Source organism: Indicator indicator, chromosome 28 (genome assembly GCF_027791375.1).
Source record: "Indicator indicator isolate 239-I01 chromosome 28, UM_Iind_1.1, whole genome shotgun sequence".
Taxonomy (NCBI): Eukaryota; Metazoa; Chordata; class Aves; order Piciformes; family Indicatoridae; genus Indicator; species Indicator indicator.
In genome coordinates, this window is record NC_072037.1 from 9,110,823 (window position 1) to 9,128,816 (window position 17,994).

A 17,994-nucleotide genomic window follows, 5' to 3' on the forward strand; every position below is an offset into this window, starting at 1 on the left:
GGTTTTTTTTTACTGTCAGGGTCTTTAATCCTAATAGGTCTGGGGAGGGGAAGGTAAAAAAATCCCAAAAGTAATTTCTGTAACCAGTTAGTAAAAAACTGTTTGTGCAAAAGATGGCTCAAGGCAGGTGGAGTTCTCTAAGGGTACGTTTGTTTCAAGCAAGGTCAAACCTGGGAGGTACAGCTTCTGTTTAATGTTTTCTTCCTTGTAACAAACCACACTGTTTCTATTCACATATTTCATACAAGCTTTATTGTATTAAATATAACCAAAGCAAGGAGTAGGGTCAATGACTGGTCATGATTGTTGTCTGTAATTATTGCACAGCTAATTGGCTATTAACATCATTGCCTTGTTAACATGCATCCTGCAGGAGGAAGTAGCTCTTGAAGGCATTGAAGGCACTAAACTTGCTCCACTCAAAAAAAGAACTCATTACTCAGACATCCACATCTGCCATTGCTCGCTGTAGAGGATCCACAGCCCAGTAGTCATCATCCCAGCCCAGGAACCAGCCAGAGAAGGTTGGTGGCTCAAAGCCCTGTTTGACCACTGTCACTGGAGTTCTCTTGTCACGGCTGGCTGGGTCCGTTTCGATGTACCGCTTAGCTGAGGACACAAGCCAAAGGAAGCTTCATAGAGTACAAGTCTTACCCAGCAGCAGCTGAAACAGCTTCATGGTAGCTAAATGGATGCTAGACATACAATTTCAGACTTCATTTAAACAAAACCCAAAAGTTTCCACTCTATGGTTTTATCTACATCTCATACAGACTGCCATTAGGATTACAAAGGACTGTAACACCATGGCAGCCTGCACCTGTGTACCCACACAAGCACGCTTCTACACTGCTGGGGGCTGATCATAGCCTGTCTGACTACTCCAGCTCCTCATGCTGATCTTAGGGATCCTTCTTTCTTGAGAGAGAGATCTTGTTGCTCACAACATTGAATTTTATTAAGATAAATTTCTCAATATATCAGATTGCCTGCCCTGTGATCACGTAGTGGGAAAATAGTGACATTACCAGATTTCAGTGCCTCAGTCTTTTCTTCTTCTTGGGCATCTTTCCCAATCCATACAAAGACCTAAAGATAAAAACACTCCATATTAATTATTTCAGCAACAATCAATCTCTTTATGAAAAAAAGGTAACTTAGACAAAGTCTCAGTGAACAGTGTGACACAGAACAAGAAGATATCTGGCTTGTTGACCTGTGTGACTAAAGCTACTGGAAGATCATATAGATAAAACAGTCAAAAAGCCTCTCATGAATTCTAGATACATGAGCAAATTGTACACTAGCTCAACATCAGAAAAAGTATCAGATGTTGGAGCATTTTTACATGAAACATACAAGTAAATTGCCTTTTGGCTGATTTATTCAGTGTGTTAGTGAATAGTAACAGAAAATGTGTCAGTATCTGAATCTTAATGGTGGCTCACAGTCGCCTCCAGCAGTGAACAGGTTGGGGACTACACACAATACAACAGCCCTTAAGCTAACCAAAGAAGCAGCAGGACACTAACTCTTTTCTCAGATTCCAGGTGTAAGTTCTCTTCAGTAGCACTAGTGAGGTGATTTGTTCTCAGGCCTGAACATGAAAGGATTCTAACACATTAAACAGCTCTTCAGCTACTGTAATTTGAGTTTCCATCTAAAGTCAGCTTGTGCCTGCTCTTTGCTCTTCTCTTCACCAGGCAAATGGTGCATACCTGATCCCATGTGTCAAGGAGCATAACATCATCTGTAGCAAGGTCATCCTGAGTCAGATCTCCAGGAACTTCTTCAATCTGGAAAACATTAGATGAGCACATACTTCAAACACCATTTACAGAAGAAACCCTACTCACACAGGTTCATAATGCATCAGTGAGATGCATTATGCTAGACACTGACATGGTATTTGACCATGCAGCACACACTCTGTCAGACCACAGAACACAAAACCAAACAAATCAATCTCTCTGCCTAGAGAAGCTGTCTCACTCACGCCCAAGACTTGTAATGCAGCCTCTTTTCACTTGAAAGGTCCATGAGTTACAAATGGAGGAGTCTGAATGCTAGTTGTTAACCTGGGGAGGACCATTTTGATGCCCCAGAAAGTTGCTTTGCGGACACAACAGCGCAGTAGAATGAGTGCTGTCCGCAGAAAAATGCTGCTGGTGCTTTGAAAGCCTCCTGCAGGCAACACCACCAAGGAAGAGGTGTAACAGCCTGTTGGCTGGCTCAGAGCAGGCTGGGACTGAGTTTCTCCCAGCTCTGTCAGATGGATACTGAACTCATTTGACTCTTCTTAGACACTCACGGTGAAGCGTCCACTCTTGTTGGAGCACGCAAAGAGCCGCGGGGGGTGAATGTCCATCTTCCTGTCCTTCAGCCGGGGAGAGGTGCGGTAGGGAGCTTTGCCACCCAGAGCTGCCCAGAAATTATCTGAGAAAGACAGAGAGATACTGATGCTTCAGCTCACAGGGAAAGCACAGGAGCAGCATGGGTTGGGTAGGACTTGAAGCACTCTGTGTCAGAAAGTCTCAAAGGCCTGAGAACATCAGTGTGCTGTTAAACCTAAGGAAGATACTTCAGAGAAGCCCCTCTGTGCCTGTGTCCACATTTCCAAGTTCTGGGAGACAAAATACCAATGAAATAATTACTGGGAATGTGCAGCAACACAGAAATGATCTCAGACTCCACTGTGCCTCCTCCTCACCTGGCTCTCTGCCCTCAGAAACCTGGACTGGGCGAGCTCCCAGTATCTTCAGCACCTCTTGTGCTCCTGATTTCTCAGCATCACTGGCTCCTTGACCAACCCAAAGGAAAGCAGCAGAGGGAGTTTTCAGGACAAAGGCATCATTGGAGTTCAGCTGACTGGCAGTAGGATCCAACTGAAAAGAAAGAACATTACACATGTCAGATGGATTTACCCTCTACACAGGGCCCATGCCTTCAAAATAAAAATCAGCATCTTGAAAAAGAAAAAAAAAAGAAATCAGTAAAAATCAGCAGGTTGAAAGAAGTGCAAACAAGAGCTTCCACACAGGCATGTAGGGCTGGAAAGTCTCTTGGGTATTCATTGTGTCTGAGCTACAAGTTGGATTTAGTCTTATGAGAGGAGTAAGTAAATGTGTGTGATCTATAGATAAGTAATGACCTTTGGCAGGAGTCTGTCATTGTGCCACTCTTTATGACAGGGGATGTAAGGACTTGCTGGGGACACCACTGCACAGCAGTATCCCTGCTGCAGAGTCTGATCATTAACACAATTTGCTCTATGTCAACAAGGACAGTCCAGCTTGAAACTAGAAACTGGGGATGTTTCTGCAGACATAAAGCAGTGCTCTTGCCTCACCTGCAGCTATTGACCAGGATTTAGTCTCTCTTTTGTTGTACCTGGGGTTCCTTTGTATGCATTTTCTTTCAAAGGAGTGGCCCTCTTGACCTAGGTCCTGGCACAAGTTCTGTTTGCACCAATGGAATTTAGCACTTTCTGCCTTCAGCACTGTCCTCACACAGGCTTAGAACAAGTCACAATGGCCAGATCCTGTTTTCAACAGTTTGACACAGGGTGCTGCATCTAGTGGGGACTTAAGGAAAAGTGGTTTAGATGTGTTCAAGGTGCTAGTTATAAACTATCCCTGGAAGAAGAGAAGTCTTTTAACAGCTTGTTAAGGGCCAATGTGTGTTTCAGTTTACATCAGAAAGCTCAGTTTGACTCAGTTCTGTTCCCAGGGTTGATGTTCCCATCAGAGCCTGTGCACACAGCACAAATGTTGGCTCTTTCCACATACCTCTACTGCTCTGGTAGCTCCTGAGGTGCTGGATCGGACCTGGAACAGCCGTGTTTCTGCAGGTGCCGTCTGGCCTCCTTCCCTAGAGGTTCCACCCTTGTAAACCACCAAGGGCTTTCCACCAAACATACTCATCAGGTGAGGTGGCTCTTTTCCTTGCACTACTCGTTTCTGCAGAAATACAAAACCTGTTAGTTTTCAGCTGCTGCTGAAGAGTAGCACAAGGCATTCTAGAAACAGCCTTAACAATTTCTTTGCAGCTGGTCACAGGAGCTGAGCTAACACCTCCTGCACAAAACCAGAGCAGTGCTTAAACTGAGCTCTCACAACTGCCATTTCATTGTGATTGGTGAGTGATCTGCTGGCACAGGGTAACAAGTAACAGTTGTAAAATCCCTCCTATCTCAACAGGCTGCTTGTGAAACTTTCCTGTGAAATAACTGGAGAGTAGGTTAGGCAAGAACCTCTTCATAGCTCCTGGAGGCTACGCTACATGACTGGACTTTTCCACTGCACGTATTTCATTTATTCCAGCAGTGTTGGGTTTGGTTGATTAGTTTTTTTACCTGCACAGGGCTGCCACCCAGCTCCTCATCCAGCTGTACTGCAAGAAATGCAGAGGTTGCAATCTCATCTTGAGTGGAATCAGCACCCTGCCTGAAAGACAAGGCAAAACCAGAGGTTTATTTTCAGCTCTTTCCCCCACCCCTCCCCATCCCTTATAAAGATGGAGAGGCAAGGAAAACCTTTGCTACCAAATCTCTGCAGCACCTCAACACAAAGGAGAAATTCACTATGCTATACTGTAAAACAGTGATGACAGAGGGAGATAATGTTTTCTAGATGATAAGCACAGATTCTTTAGTATCTTCTTGCCTATCTCCCATTATCTGTCTAGCAGCTACTTAAAAACATGCTTGTTGGTACTGTTATCAGGAACTACACATGCAGCACCCTATCACAGTTACCTTGCCTGCACCCTCTCCACTTGCTGACAAGCAGGAAGAAGACCACTGTGAAACTGCCTGCTGAAAAAACTCCACTCTAAGGGCATGGTGTGTTACCTCTGACAGTCACAAGCCACCAGCTGAGGGGACCTTACAGTGGTCTCAAAAGATGCAAGCACTCTGCAATAAAATGCTGGTTGATCCAAAGAAGGGGAGGAAAAAAACCCACAAAACAAGCACAATAATTGCCCTCACCTTCCTACTTCAAACAAAACATTCCAGACCTTTGGTATTGTTTTGTTTGCAATAGAAGGGTATCCAAGGTGACATTTTATGTACCAAGATCCTCTAAGTAAGAACCAGCAGTGATCCATTTTCTAAGAGGTGGACTCAAAGCCCCAGTGTTTCCTGACCTGTACCAGGAAAATTTTCTTACCAAATGTAAATAATCTGTCCCTGTTTTCCAGCATGCTGGTAGTTGTACAGGATAATATAGCTGTCCCCTCCGTAGAACTGGCCATACATTGAAGGATTCACTGGCACCTTCTCTGAGCCTTCTATTCTCCAAATCTAGAAAAGGAGAGGAGTGGAAATGTTCTCAGATCAGGGTGACAGCAGCACAAGCAGGCTTTCTCGAGGGTGCCTGTACGTTTCCTTCCTCATGTGAGGCAGAACTAGCAGTCCTGCAGCTCCACCTGCTGGGCACCGCTGCTCAGAGCCTGGCACTCCACAGAGCCTGCAGCCAGGCCTGTAAGCAAGGAACAGGTAGCAGCTTATCCCAAGCCTTGATCGGATTTAACTAGAAGCACTGGAGAAAGAAGAAGTCAGACTATTAGCACTGTCAGCACAGGTGTCCATCTTAAACCTGACATGATCATTTCCATTTCTCTGTCAGGAATAGAGCTTTTAGGCTTTACTAGGAATTTTCAAAAGGTCCAAGGTTTGCTTGGGACCCTGTGGGCTCTTTCAAGCCCACCTCTACCACTGCTTCTATGCATAAATGTACATGTGCATGAGATAGGTGCTAGGAGACAGTCACCCATCATGTGTGATGACAACAGCTACAATAACGAGGAGAAACAAGGAAGGAGTTTGAGTCCACAATGCTGGGTGAAGCACTGCCCTCAGGGGAACAAAATTAATAGTTCATCTATACTGCTGAGATACCAGACCCTCTTGGTATTTCTGGTGTTAAAAATTCCTCTAGCATTTACAGTATCCAGTGTTGATGACTCTCAGGCATCCATTTGTCTCACTGCTCTTGCAGGAATGCCATCAAGTAGCAAAAAAAAAAAAAAAATCTGGAACCCTTCCCAAAGGAATTCTGACCAGTGCTCACCTGTTTCTTGCCGGAGCCATCATCCTCCATACCATGCTGGGCAGCCATGGCCCTGGAGGTGTGCAGAGTGGCAGCATCAAAAGGCACCTTCTCAATCTTGGCAATGTGACCAGAAATGTAAGCCTGTCCCAGTCCTTCTGTCTGGTCCTTGTCCCGCCAGTTCTTGAAGAATTGCTTAAACAATGGTGTCTCACCACTCTCAGGGAGGACTTGGATCTGAAACAAATGAGCAAGAGTCAGGAGCAGCCTTGTCCCATATCCCACACTGCTCCAGCTGTTCCTTACTTCATCTAGGCCTTGGTTTCAGGCTGACACAGGATTGCCTGGTAAAACTCTGAGAGCAGTGAAACACTTGGTGCTAAGATGTGGTACCAAGAGCAATGCTGGGCCTCACTGACACCATAAAGAGAGAGAAAGCCATCAGGAGCACCTCCAGCTATTACCATACTTCTGCCTTTTTCAGGAGAAAAAATACACATCATAAACTGTTTGCTGCTTGTGACCACTAGTTTGACAGGATTTGTTTCTTTCAAGTCAGTGCTATTGAATCTTCAAGTCTCTGTGTACCTACACCTCCTTGGAGAGAGGTCATGGAAAGGGTAAAGAAAGTACCTGAGGAGATGCTAAATCCTAGCTGTGTTGGGGTAAATGCTATTTTAAGGGCAGTGCTAGCCCAGTGTTAGCAGCATCTCCCTGCAGAAGAGCAGATCACCTGAAGCATGAGCTACTTGCAAGTGACACTTTGCATGAGCCACTTGCAAGTGACACTTTGCATGAGCCGTGCTCTGAAGACAGTGACTTGTGTAACCCCAGCGGTGTGCAGGGGTTGGCCACAGGCATGCTGCACGTCCTTACCTGGGTATGTTTTGGATAACCCATCTTATCAATGAAATCAGAAGCAGTTTTCAGTGCTGCCTTTTTCTCTTCAGAGTTGGCACTCTTGCCTTTAACAAAAAAATAAGAGGTCAACCTTTAAAATATTCTGCATACCCAAGAAGAAACTGTCTCAGGTACTTCCACCTTTTCCCACAGCAGAAGGGCCCAGCCTTCCACCAGCTGGATGATGCCAAATAGCAAATGACAGCTGTTTGATTTCTTTTATGCCTTTCATGATGACTGAGAACACAGCTGCCTCTCTACTAATGATATTTAGTTTTTTCTTCCTGGTTCCCAGGACCCTACCTTCAATTCTCTAAACACCCTGACATTTCAGATGAGTGCTTTTCTGAGATTGTTCATGCCCTGAAAAACACCATCACCATTAGGTGTTTTCATCCCCTACCCAGCTTGAAAGAAAAAGGGACTCGTAACAGGATGAGGATTGTAGGCACACATAATCAGCTTCACCTTTCCAAACAAAGATCTTTCCATCTGTGCCATGGTCCAGAATGAAGCAGTCATCTGTATTCAGGGCTGCCTGGGAGAAGGGGTTCTCATCTGCCACCATGGAGACTGCCATGTTCCCAGCCCCATTGGAGACCTGTGATAACACAGTGCAGATATTAGATAAGGCACTGCCTGTTCCCCTCCAGGTTCATGGCAATACTCCAGAACTCAGGGAGTGGAAGGGAAATCACTTAGAATGCATTGGCTGCTTCTGGCACTATTGTTTTTCAAACAGGATACCTTTGACACAGCAAGAGTATGACAAAAATGTAATATTTACTCTCAAGATCTCAAGTGCTTCTAGCAAAGCAGATACTGCTAGGACCAAAGAAAGATTGATCCAAAATGGTAAATATCCTTGGTGGACAAGCAGCTGAGAAATAGCTTCTGAAGCACACCAACTGCACTCAAGAACTGGAGGGAACAGTCTTGGTAACTGTGAATGTGTGAATTGGCCTTCCTGTATCAAGTAAGAAACCACCTTGTCAGACATTCACCATATCATTTACAGAGACTGATGGAGAGAAGATTCCTCCCAAAAAGTCTTGGACATTTTTCCCCAGTAATACTAGCTGATGGACAATGTTACCTTCTAAAACACTGCTCACTGGATGTTGAAAGGGGCAGATCCTGGTTCTCAGGCTCCCTGTTTCTAGTTCTTTCCTGTCACCTTCCTAACACAATGCCTGATAACACAAAGAAAAAAATCGCTTTTTCCCCTACTCATTTCACACTCTGCCTTTCCCTCAAAAATTCCCAGAAAGACCCATCTGCTTCACTATGGTCAAAAGTGGTAAAGCATGTGGGTATGCAATGTGAGCAACCAAGGTTCACAGCTAACTGCAGAGTGAGGCAGAAGCAAGATTGGGATCAGTTCAGCTCCTCTCTGCTATTCCAGCTTCATCTAATTGCGCAAAGATCTTTCTGTTCCCCATGAGGTTATTTGTCAGTGTCCATCTGTTTCTTGTTACCTTGTAGAGCTTAGCCAGCTTTCTGTTGGCTGTATCAGTTTTGGTCTCATCAGAAACTCCTGGTGGTAAACTGGGCTTTGGTCCCAGGACCTGTGAGAGAGAGCAAAAAACACATTACTAGCCAGGCCAAGAGGATCTCTGTTCCCCAGATGCTCCAGCCTCAAGAACAAGTAGAAGAAACTTCTAGACCAACAACAGTGAGAATACACCGGAGCCCTGGCAGAAATACACCAGGGGCCCAGAGGAAATACAACAGGGTCCGTGGTGTCCTGGAGGAAATACACTGGGGTCCCTGGGGTCCCAGCAGAAATACACTGGGGTCCCTGGGGTCCCAGCGGAAATACACTGGGGTCCCAGCGATGCGGAGGACTAGGTTTGCACTGAATCATATGTTGATACCATTAATACTTCATAAGTCAAGACACACACTACTGAGCCTAGGCACCCATCCCATCCATTCCTCCCAAGTCCAGCACAGAGAAATGGATGAAGTGAATAACCTGAAGCATTTCCTCACGCTCTGCTCCTTCCTCTGAAACATAGACCCTGGCACGACCATTACGCTCATTGTCCCGAATCCCCTTGGCCAGCACAGTGGCCTTCAGCCGTTCTTGGCGGTTGCTATTGGAGCCACACCACTGGAAGATGTTCTGGAGGGAGACAGAAAGACCATGCAGCTGTCAGTGTCACAACCCGCTCTCTAGCTGGGACAGCAGTACAGCTGGGATTGAAAACTGTTAAAAGACTGGCTAATTCAGAATGTTCAACACTTGAGATGCCTTCAACAGAGTGGGGAGGAGAAAAACCCTTATGTGAGCTGATCAGACATCTCCTGCCCCTGGAAGTCTGCTAAACTTACACTGCCAAGGTCAAGGATGAAGCAGTCCCCTGTGTTGAAGCTCTCCCAGGTCACAGGAACCTCTGTTGCACGGACTGTTCGCCTGCCTTTGACCTGCAGAAGCCTCTGCACAGTAACTTCATTGGGAACCACGTGCTTGAAGCCAGAAGCCACACCACCAGCCTGCAGGGAAACAAGGGAAAAACAACTCACTTGTGCTGTTGCTTCAAGAAAACATGAAGATCCTGCTGATTTGCTATCAGTCAGTGGGTTTTGTCTCTCACAGGAAAGAGGGTCAGCAGCAGCTTGCAGAGAGACTTAGCTTGCCCAGGATGGGCTTTTCTGCAGCATCTATCAATACATCCCAGCTCCACTATCATAGCATCCAAGGACACTGATACTATACACCTGGAGATCTCCAGCTCTGAAGATCACAGTAAGTGAGGTATTAAAAGGATATTGACTGGTGGAATGAAGAGTGTGTTTCCATGTGTGTTATATGTCCTTGCCTACCGACAATTATCCCAACCTCAGGACTGACCTTCTCTGCTGGCAAAGAGATACTTGGAATTACTCATCAGTGTAGGCAACAGGACTAGTATCACTTATCTTCAATTAAACACAACCACATTAAAATGAATGAAAATAACAAGAGTGGGAAATAAGCAAACCACAAAGACCAGGAAAGTCTTAAGACAAGAGGAAATGTAAGCACTTTGCAAGCACTTGACCTGATGTTGTTTCCCTTGTGCCATTGGATTCCTAACAACCATAACTGCTCTTGACTGTATGTTTTTACTTCTTCTATCCCACTTTACTGCAATGGCACTGAAAAGTAAATCCCACTACCATTCATCTACCAAAACAATATGTGTGCTAACAAGGTGGGCTAAGCACAGAAAAAGACTGGAAAAGTCAAACTCTGTTATGTAAGTGAGGAGAAATCAAATCTACTGGGTAGGCATTTCCCATGAGCTCAGAATGATGTTCCTTAAATTCATTCCAGACATCTCGGGACTGTTCTTTCCTCTGCTTCTCAAAGAAAAACAAAATCTTGATTCCTAAAATTTCCTGGGGCTTTGCTTGTGTATTATTCATTCAGCCAAAGCTCTTCCACTGGGATCTGCTGTTCTCCACCCTGCCAGATCCAACTCATTGAAAACATCTGGTTGAGAATGGTTTATAAGCAGCTGGAAAAACAGCAATTCTCATTCTTCTGAGAATTGGGCAGAGGGCAGGACAACATTTCTTCCTAGCTTCATTCAGCCTGGTAGTACTACAACCTAGTCATCACCTACCTTGTACTTGATGCCTGATTTGAAGTACCCCAGGAAAGTTGGGGACTCATGGCCTTGCACTTCACGATGCTGAACAGCCTTCCCTTGAAGGTGGTCATCCATCTGGACAGTGAATATGGCAGCTGCCCCACGCTCATCTTGAGAGCTTTCATCTCCTAAAAGAGGAAAAGGCAACAACTGGTAGGGAATGCATTTTTTCTCTGCAGCATTTAACTGTGCAAAAACACTGGGGAGAAAGCAGATTAGTAGGAAGTTCAGTTTCCAGGTCTACAGAAGAGCCATTCCAAACACTTCCCTTAATAACTCCTAACATCAGTATAAATTGTCTATTTTTGTGGCAGGCTCACAGTAGCATCCTTACTGCTGCAGCCCCACTGCTTCACAGCTCTCTCTTTATAGCTATCATTCACTTTTGCCACTTCCCCCTGTCCTGGAAGGACACTTTCTAAGGAGCAAAGAGATGAATCTGCAGGATGAAGGCTATAGATACTAGCGGAGCACCAATTCCATAGGAGCTTGCCTCTCTGGAGCTCTGGTGTGGAAAATCTATTGAGAAATAGCAGATACAAGAAGTCACTGTGTGAGTATCTTGCATAGCTTTAACTACGGCATTGTCTAAGAATTCTGGTTTTGCAGGATGTGGAGAAAGCCTTGCCATGTTACTTGGGGACATTTATTGCAGAAGGCCAGCTAGGAGATCTGAACTTCAGGAAGAAAAAACCCAGTCATGATTCAGGAGGATAACAGACCTCCACCTGTTCAAACAGAAAGGATTTCAGCTGCCCCTTCCATCTTCTCTGTAGGCCTGATAAAAGCCTCTAGAGAACATGGACTTCCTCTGTTGACCAGAAAAAAAGCTATTTCTAGGTATCAGAGATGGCTGTACTCACTGTTTACAAAAAAACACATCAATATTTAAGGTACAGAGCACTATATGCACCCAAAATTGCATTCTCAGAGTGCTGCCAGTTCTGCTTTTTATTTCCTTAGGTAACACTTATGGACAAGACTGGTGCAGTGAGAGGAACAGAGATCACTCTGGGCTCCCAGTTCAGCAGAGGCACTCCCATCATACTTACCCAACCAGAAGTGCAGGTCGTACTGCAGGTTCCCACTCCGCTGTTTGATGGTGTTCAGCACCAGATAGGAATCTCCTGTGAAGAAGTCTCCATACAGATTTTTTGGCACCGGGACCAAATCAAATTTCTCGACCCTCCAAATCTGAAGGCCAGGCTCCTTCCCAGCCTTCGAAAACTCGGCGTGTTCCACCATGCTGACAGGCTAGGGGTGAGACACAGAATGTTGTTCAATATGCACAGCACAAGGAAGCACATGTTTATATTATATTGCTTCTGATCTTAACTCCTGTTCCAGGCACAAGTGGAAAACTTCCTTTTTTTCTTTTGCAGTGACTTTTGAAGGAGGAAACTAAAAAAAAAAAAAAAAAAGAAAAACAAAAAGGAGGTGGGGGAAGAAATGTCTTTGAAGTGATCACTGTTAATTTTCACTTCCAATCAACTTTCTGGTTTATTCCTAACCTGCTCTGTCCTACAACCTCTTTTCTCTGTTCTCTGTCTACCTCTCCAAGTTTTACTCTACTAAACACTTTACTAATTTATAACTTTTCAAAGTGAAAGACTAATCCCTTGCTGACTGTTCTTTCCTATAAATGCTGCATGATGTTCATGACTCCAGAAAATAAACCTCTTTTAACTATACATGCTGTACATCTTGCACATACATTATTCACAGTGTTCCTAAAAACCTGTGTGATCTTACCCAGCTTCTTCTGGAAATGTTATGAATATCATTAAAGAGTTAGATAATGAACAAGTTTCTTACAACTCATCTGGTCTGTACTTCAGTGCTTCTGTGTAAGTGCTCCCTTACAAACCATTGTATAATACATACAACATCCCAACCTAAAGACACAGCAATTTTGGTTTAATATGTGCATTGTCATACTTATGCAATGGATTCACAACATGCAAATCATTCTCTTAATAAACAGAACACTTTAACTGTATTATAAAAGAATTCACCTTGGAAATGCTGAAAAGAAATAAAACATTTCTGTTGTATAGGCAAAGGAAATTTGTCTGTATCACAGCATGCCTTTGAGTTGTATCAGATAACAGGGAAGGAAAAATTAAATGTTACATTGCAAGAAGTCAGTATTTTGACAAAGAAGACAGTTCACAGGAGCCGATGGACAGAAGTACAGCTCAGCTTTCAAGGCAGAAATAAAGAATGTTACAAACTAGAAAGCAAAATAGCAAGTTAGCTCCCGAGCTGATCCTGAAGTTGCAATCAGAGATCAAAAATGCAAAATAACTACTTTAATCATCATGATTCCTGTCAGCCTGACTTAGTTTCTCCCAAATGCCCACTAAAAAAATCAGACCATCTCCTTCCAGAGAGTTAAAAAGAGAGTGACTCCTGCAAGTAGTTAAAAACCCAAAAGGTTTCCAAAGTTTAATGACAATGTTAATCACTTACCACAGCTGAAAGCACAACAGCTGCTGTAACAACATATCCAAGCCCTGCCACAGTCATGGAGCTAACACAGTTCAGCTTCAGAGCCATTGTGCAAAAAATGGTGAGAAAAATGTAATTGAAGTCCAGTTTGCCCATTTCTAACAGCAAATGGGCCTCTCCCTTGTTCTGGAGAAGCTGCTGGGAGTCCCAGCTCCCTCCTCCTCCCGCTGCTGGTGAAGCTGAACTGCAGAAGCCAACCTTTTATCAGGGACAAACACACCCACCCCCTCAGCAATACAGGGGCGTAACATGTTTGTGCAAACAGTCCTCTTGGAAGTCTGAGAGACTCCTTCAGCCGCTTACAGACACTTAATCCCAGCAGGCAATAACTCAAGACAACATGTTATCAATTACAGCCAACAGTGCGATTACGCTCAAACAAGCCAAGATCTAGTCGTAAGGCCAACCAGAGAGGAAGAAATTAAGAGACATCAGCAACAGAGGCAACATTTTGTCCGCTGAAAACTGCAAATAAATGGAAAGTTGATGAGACACAGAGGAACAGGCAGGCTGTTCCAAATTGCAGGAGCTGCAGAGAAAGATTTTGGAGCTGAGAACAGAGAAGCACTGAGAGGATACAAATGAGCAACCTGAGGATGGAAGGGATACATCCCCATCTCTGAACCTGTCAGGGGAGCAAGATGCAAAATTCAGCATGTGCTGTGTGTCCTGTGCTTGAATGCAACCTCCACATGAGCTACTATCAGAATAGTACACTCTGGAAGGGTTTGAAGTGGACCGATGTATCTTATCTCATGCCTTAGCCAAAGGACATTAGTAGTCTGGTAGGTGACACAAGAAGAGACAGATCAGCAATTTCACAACCAAACTGATTGAGGGTGTAGCAAGACTCTGTGACAGGAATATAACGGACATCAAAAAAGAGCCATCAAACTAGCCATCAAAAAATGGAATTACAGCACAGTATGGCTGATTGTATCAACCACCACTGAAGAGCTCGCTCTTCCAACCATCTCACACTTCAGAAAACCAATCTATCACATTTTCCAAGTGTTTGCAGTAAGTGAACTGTGCAGCCAATGTGCCACTCCAGTAACAGAGCAGCCCTACACTCTTCCCAGAGGGTGAAACGCTCCTGGAGGTGCCAGAGCAGTGCCTGTGATACAGCATCTGCCAAACAGTGCCCAAGGGACATGTAGAGCCTGCCTCAGATGGGCTCTCTGGAATGTGGCTATGAATATCCTGGAAAGCCAAACAAGAATGCTAGAAGGAACATAACTGATGCCCATGTGTGGTTGTGCTGCTGGTTACTCTTTTCCCTTAAAGCACCCAGGGATGAATTATTGGCAGTATGAGGTTCTCACTTGCAGAACCTCTCAAAAGGCGCTTAAATAAGGGGGCCGAATCCTCCACCCCTACAAGTCCACAGCAAAATTTTCATGAGGGAAAGCTCAGATCCATTTTGCCTGTGCTTTCTTTGCTCTCCACAAGAATATTTTTTTACCCTCTCTCATTAGAACACTCTGCTGTCCAAGCTAATGCATTTTGGTTTGGACTGTCACACTCTGGTTTAATTATTGTACCTTTAAAAATTTAACTGGAAATTCTCAAACTAAAACAGCTGATGAAAACAATGTTTTAGTCTTACTGGTATTTCTGATCTCTGTGAAGGAAGTTCAGAGTGTCAGAGGTCTAAGACCCAGTGAAATAAGTGTTGGAACGCTGACTCTAAGGAAACCAGCTGTGAAAGGCTTCTGCAGCTGCAGCATACCCAAACCAAACTGATTGGATTGTATAACATCAGGAAGAGATGGGTCCCTTCCAAATGGAAAAATACTTTGGACATTTAATTAGTAAATACCTGTAGAGTGCCACACTTGGCCCAAACTTCACAGACTGAGGGTGAAAAGACTTAAGATAATCTTCTTTGTTAGCATCCCAGTTTAGGATATACTCCAATCTGCAGATATATGCCCATAAGCATATAGAATATTTTGGAAAAACAATTAATTTGGCCTTCTAATTAGCTTCACATTTTATAAGTTCTGCCCTCAGTCCAAGCTTGCATCACCAGTTAGCTGCAGAATATAAATGCAGGCAAAATCAAAAAGTAAAGAGGGCTACAGTGAATAAATTGTATATTATTCTTTGGTAAAAGTGAATCTGAAGCATGTCAGAAGGGAGTAAGTGTAACACAGTCCAACAGCTGGTATATTTTATTACTGCTGTCAGCAAATGCTGTGGTGTTAAGCTGCAGAAATCTGTGCTCTGGATGTTTTACTGAGGGCATATGCCAGATGCGACCGCCAGGACCCTACCAAAAAGGATGTTCTGATGGAGACATGGGGAAAAGGCTTATTTCAAGCTGATGTTAATAAAACTGTCCTGCTTAGCCACAGAAAAGGTGCTATGGAGAGCCAACATGTTATGCAAAGGAAAGCTATTTAAAGGGCTTGGAATACAGGATTTCAGTGCAGATGGATCATCAAAACGACGCTTGGCTGCATTGTGATAAAAACAAGAATTTTAAAAGTCCAATGATTTGAGCAAGCAGTGGAAGACAACAACCTATTATTACATTAGTTACACATCTGGATACAATCACAACAGGCCTGGCTGAGACACCAGATAATGGAGACTGGCCCACAGAAATAATGACACGGATACACCCTTATGTACCAAACAGAGCATGAGACTTGGTGTCTGGGCGAGCTGACATTGGGCAAAAGTCTGCATGAGGCTCACAGTCCAATGGCAAAAATTAGAGACTGCTTCTTCAGGACCATGCTACATGATTTTTCCTAAGGCTGGAAGCTGCTTGCTTCAGAGGAAAGGCCTGAAAGGCCAGACCAACCCTGCAGTCTCTCTGCTCAGCTAGCTTCACATTCTCACCCTGCTGTGCACCCTTTCTGTTACAGTGCTGCTGGAAGCCCTGTCAGCTAATGCTTCTACCACCTCAGATCTGGGCCTCAGTAGTCTTCTTTCCTGGTTGCCAATCCAAAACACCTTTGTTTTTGCCACTCTGCAACTTCTAATAAACAGTTCTGTCTCCCTCCCTAAACACTTCCATTTATGCCCTTTACATTCATCCCTGTGGCTGTGCCTCCCACTCATCTGTCAGAGTCACTCTATGCCCATCAGCACTTTTGCCATTTGTCCTTGCTCTCCTTGGCAGAATTTGTTTCTGCCAAGAAAGTGCCCGGTTCTGCACTGCTCAGATGTGGCCCAGCACAACTATACTTGAAAGGAACGTCCTGCTCCCTTCAAGAAGAACCTGTGGACACAGAGCCCAACATCTCTTACGTTCTCTCATCACACTGCAAAGTCCGTTACAGGGAATAATGAACGCCTAGCTCTTCCACATCAAATTCACTGTCACATCTTCATATCTACCACCCTCTAAAGCACCTAATGATGTTATCTAAAGTATTTCTCTAAAGACAACATCATCCAATACTGACAGGGGTTAAAAAAAGAAGAGAAAAATCTTTATTCTCTTCGGCTCTGGTCTGATCCTGACTCAACCTCAAACATCCAGAGCAGCTTTACCAAAGCTGAAGCAATGCACACACTCAACCAACACATCCTCTGACTTCTGCTACTGACAGAACATTGTGGAAGACAAAATGCACAAGGCAGTAATGATAGCATTTTAACAGCTTTTAAATTAAACATATAAAGCAAGACTAAATACAATGGAATGGGTGTAAACATTTAGTAGCCAGGTCCTCTGTAGGACAGAACAAATATTAGCTTACAGGGCTTTACTCAACACTTTGTACTCAGATGTTTCTAAGAGCACAGGTATTTTTAAGCCATTCAGTGATTTTTTTTTTTCTGGATACTTAGGCAGTAAGAAAAGAAGAGATGCAAAACTGCTGATAAAAATAATGGGTGAAAAAGAACTAAGTGCAGTGGAATATTTAAAGAGATTTGGCTGTAAAGAAGTCTTGTGAAAGAAGTAAACACTCTGAGCATTTAGATGAAACAGAGAGACCAAGAGGTGTGATCACTACATTAACAGTATGTTGGTTTAAAAGAAATGGTGCTTATGAGGGTAAGGGGATTTATTTTCCCTTGTCTCAGAAACCACTCTTCAATAGCTTACTCTTCTTGCAGCTTTTATTCAGTAACTGACCACTTGAAGAAAAAAATGAGAATAACGTTGTTGTTGGTTTTTTTTAACTACAGCTAATTTGTGGCAGTTCACATATGTATATAGCCACAAATATAGCAAAAACTTACCTGCACAGGGCTGCTCAGGAAAGCTTGGCTGAATTAAAGGAGGCTGTGAGGTAAGTGGTGGCAGAGCCAGATCACCATGTGGTTCCTCTCACTTACAGCATCAGCATCTAGCTCATGATAGGTTCAGATAATTTGTCTAAACTTGCTGTATAAACAAAGCCCACACAACCAGGTCTGCAGCCAATCCAATATCCTACCACAGAGTATCTAATATTCCACTAAGGAGTATCTAAAACACCTGCTGCTTACAGCTGGAATATTTTCTGTATTTTTTTTTTATTTCAATGGATTATTCTTAACAGAGCATCCAAATAACTTGCAAATAGAGACTGAGCTGCTAAAACATGGGGAGAGCAGTAAATCTTAGCATCCACACAACACTCATGCTCCAAAACGCTTCTTCTGCACCAACACTTATTGTACCTTTGCGGAGTAAACAGTTTTATTTCCACCCAGCTAATTTGCTCTTTCCTTCTATTTATTTGCCAAAAGTTGCCTGGAGAATATGGAAATTATAATAATATATCTATCTCCTTTATTATAATTATAATATCTATATAATATAATAATATATCTATCTCCTCAGGAAAAGAAAGCCCCCCTTGTCTCACAGTACTCTTCTATATCAAGCACTAGAAGTAGTAAATCAGTACTGTACTTCTGCTGCAACAAGAGGAAAACCA

General features: G+C 43.7%; 1 protein-coding gene across 2 annotated transcripts; it reads right to left on the reverse strand.

The window, feature by feature from the left end:
• Positions 1 to 234: 234 nt before the first annotated feature.
• On the reverse strand, positions 235 to 15,785 carry GSN (gelsolin). 2 transcript variants are annotated; one of them, XM_054393543.1, is made up of 17 exons: positions 15,763 to 15,785; positions 11,647 to 11,840; positions 10,568 to 10,722; positions 9,291 to 9,452; positions 8,932 to 9,081; positions 8,432 to 8,521; positions 7,422 to 7,554; positions 6,930 to 7,018; positions 6,075 to 6,290; positions 5,172 to 5,305; positions 4,355 to 4,445; positions 3,789 to 3,959; positions 2,711 to 2,885; positions 2,312 to 2,436; positions 1,719 to 1,796; positions 1,029 to 1,089; positions 235 to 609 (listed from the first exon to the last, which is right to left on the reverse strand). In XM_054393543.1, exons 1-17 carry the CDS (start codon positions 15,783 to 15,785, stop codon positions 440 to 442), a joined length of 2,217 nt encoding a protein of 738 aa, XP_054249518.1. In that variant the 3' UTR covers positions 235 to 439. The 2 variants fall into 2 exon arrangements, with proteins under 2 accessions (XP_054249518.1, XP_054249517.1); XM_054393542.1 differs by lacking the exon at positions 15,763 to 15,785 and adding an exon at positions 13,067 to 13,255 and having other exon boundaries at positions 11,647 to 11,848.
• Between the last annotated feature and the right edge of the window lie 2,209 nt (positions 15,786 to 17,994).

Bases quoted from the DNA above. Each gene is read 5' to 3' on its own strand.
- GSN (XM_054393542.1), bottom strand. From the start codon at position 13,201: ATGGGCAAACTGGACTTCAATTACATTTTTCTCACCATTTTTTGCACA. The intron at 3,960-4,354 runs GTAAAAAAACTA...GTATTTCTGCAG, and splicing joins TGGGTGGCAGCCCTGTGCAG to AAACGAGTAGTGCAAGGAAA. The intron at 1,797-2,311 runs GTGAGTGTCTAA...AATGTTTTCCAG, and splicing joins ACAAGAGTGGACGCTTCACC to ATTGAAGAAGTTCCTGGAGA.